At 52.9% G+C, this 403-nt stretch overlaps 1 protein-coding gene across 1 annotated transcript; it reads left to right on the forward strand.

The window, feature by feature from the left end:
• Nucleotides 1-4: 4 nt before the first annotated feature.
• Nucleotides 5-387, forward strand: LOC121940257 (G2/mitotic-specific cyclin-B2-like; the record flags this gene model as incomplete). The annotated part of the gene is made up of 2 exons (XM_042483069.1): nt 5-145; nt 236-387. Coding segments are annotated over 2 exons (293 nt in total), but the record flags the coding sequence as incomplete, so codon positions are not given.
• Nucleotides 388-403: the final 16 nt, after the last annotated feature.

Raw genomic sequence — 403 nt, forward strand, 5'->3', positions numbered from 1 at the left:
TCAGTCTGATGTAGAGAGACACACTCTGGCCAAGTACCTGATGGAGCTGACCCTCCTCGACTACGACATGGTCCACTATCGTCCCTCTGAGGTGGCCGCTGCGTCTCTGTGTCTGTCCCAGCTGCTGCTGGACGGCGTGTCCTGGGTGAGTCCCGCACGCTCAAACACCGAAACAAACTCTTTAACGTGTGTAACTGAATTTTAGCGTTTTTTGAATCCGTCTGTCTGCTCTCAGTCTCCGACGCAGCAGCACTACTCCACCTACGACGCCGCTCACCTGAAGCCCATCATGCAGCACATCGCCAAAAATGTTGTGACGGTAAACGAGGGGAAGACAAAGTTCCAGGTGAGTCGACCGACAGGAAACACGACAACTTCAGATTATGAGCTCAGATTAACCCTT

Source organism: Plectropomus leopardus, unplaced genomic scaffold, assembly GCF_008729295.1.
Source record: "Plectropomus leopardus isolate mb unplaced genomic scaffold, YSFRI_Pleo_2.0 unplaced_scaffold81420, whole genome shotgun sequence".
In the NCBI taxonomy this organism is placed as follows: domain Eukaryota; kingdom Metazoa; phylum Chordata; class Actinopteri; order Perciformes; family Serranidae; genus Plectropomus; species Plectropomus leopardus.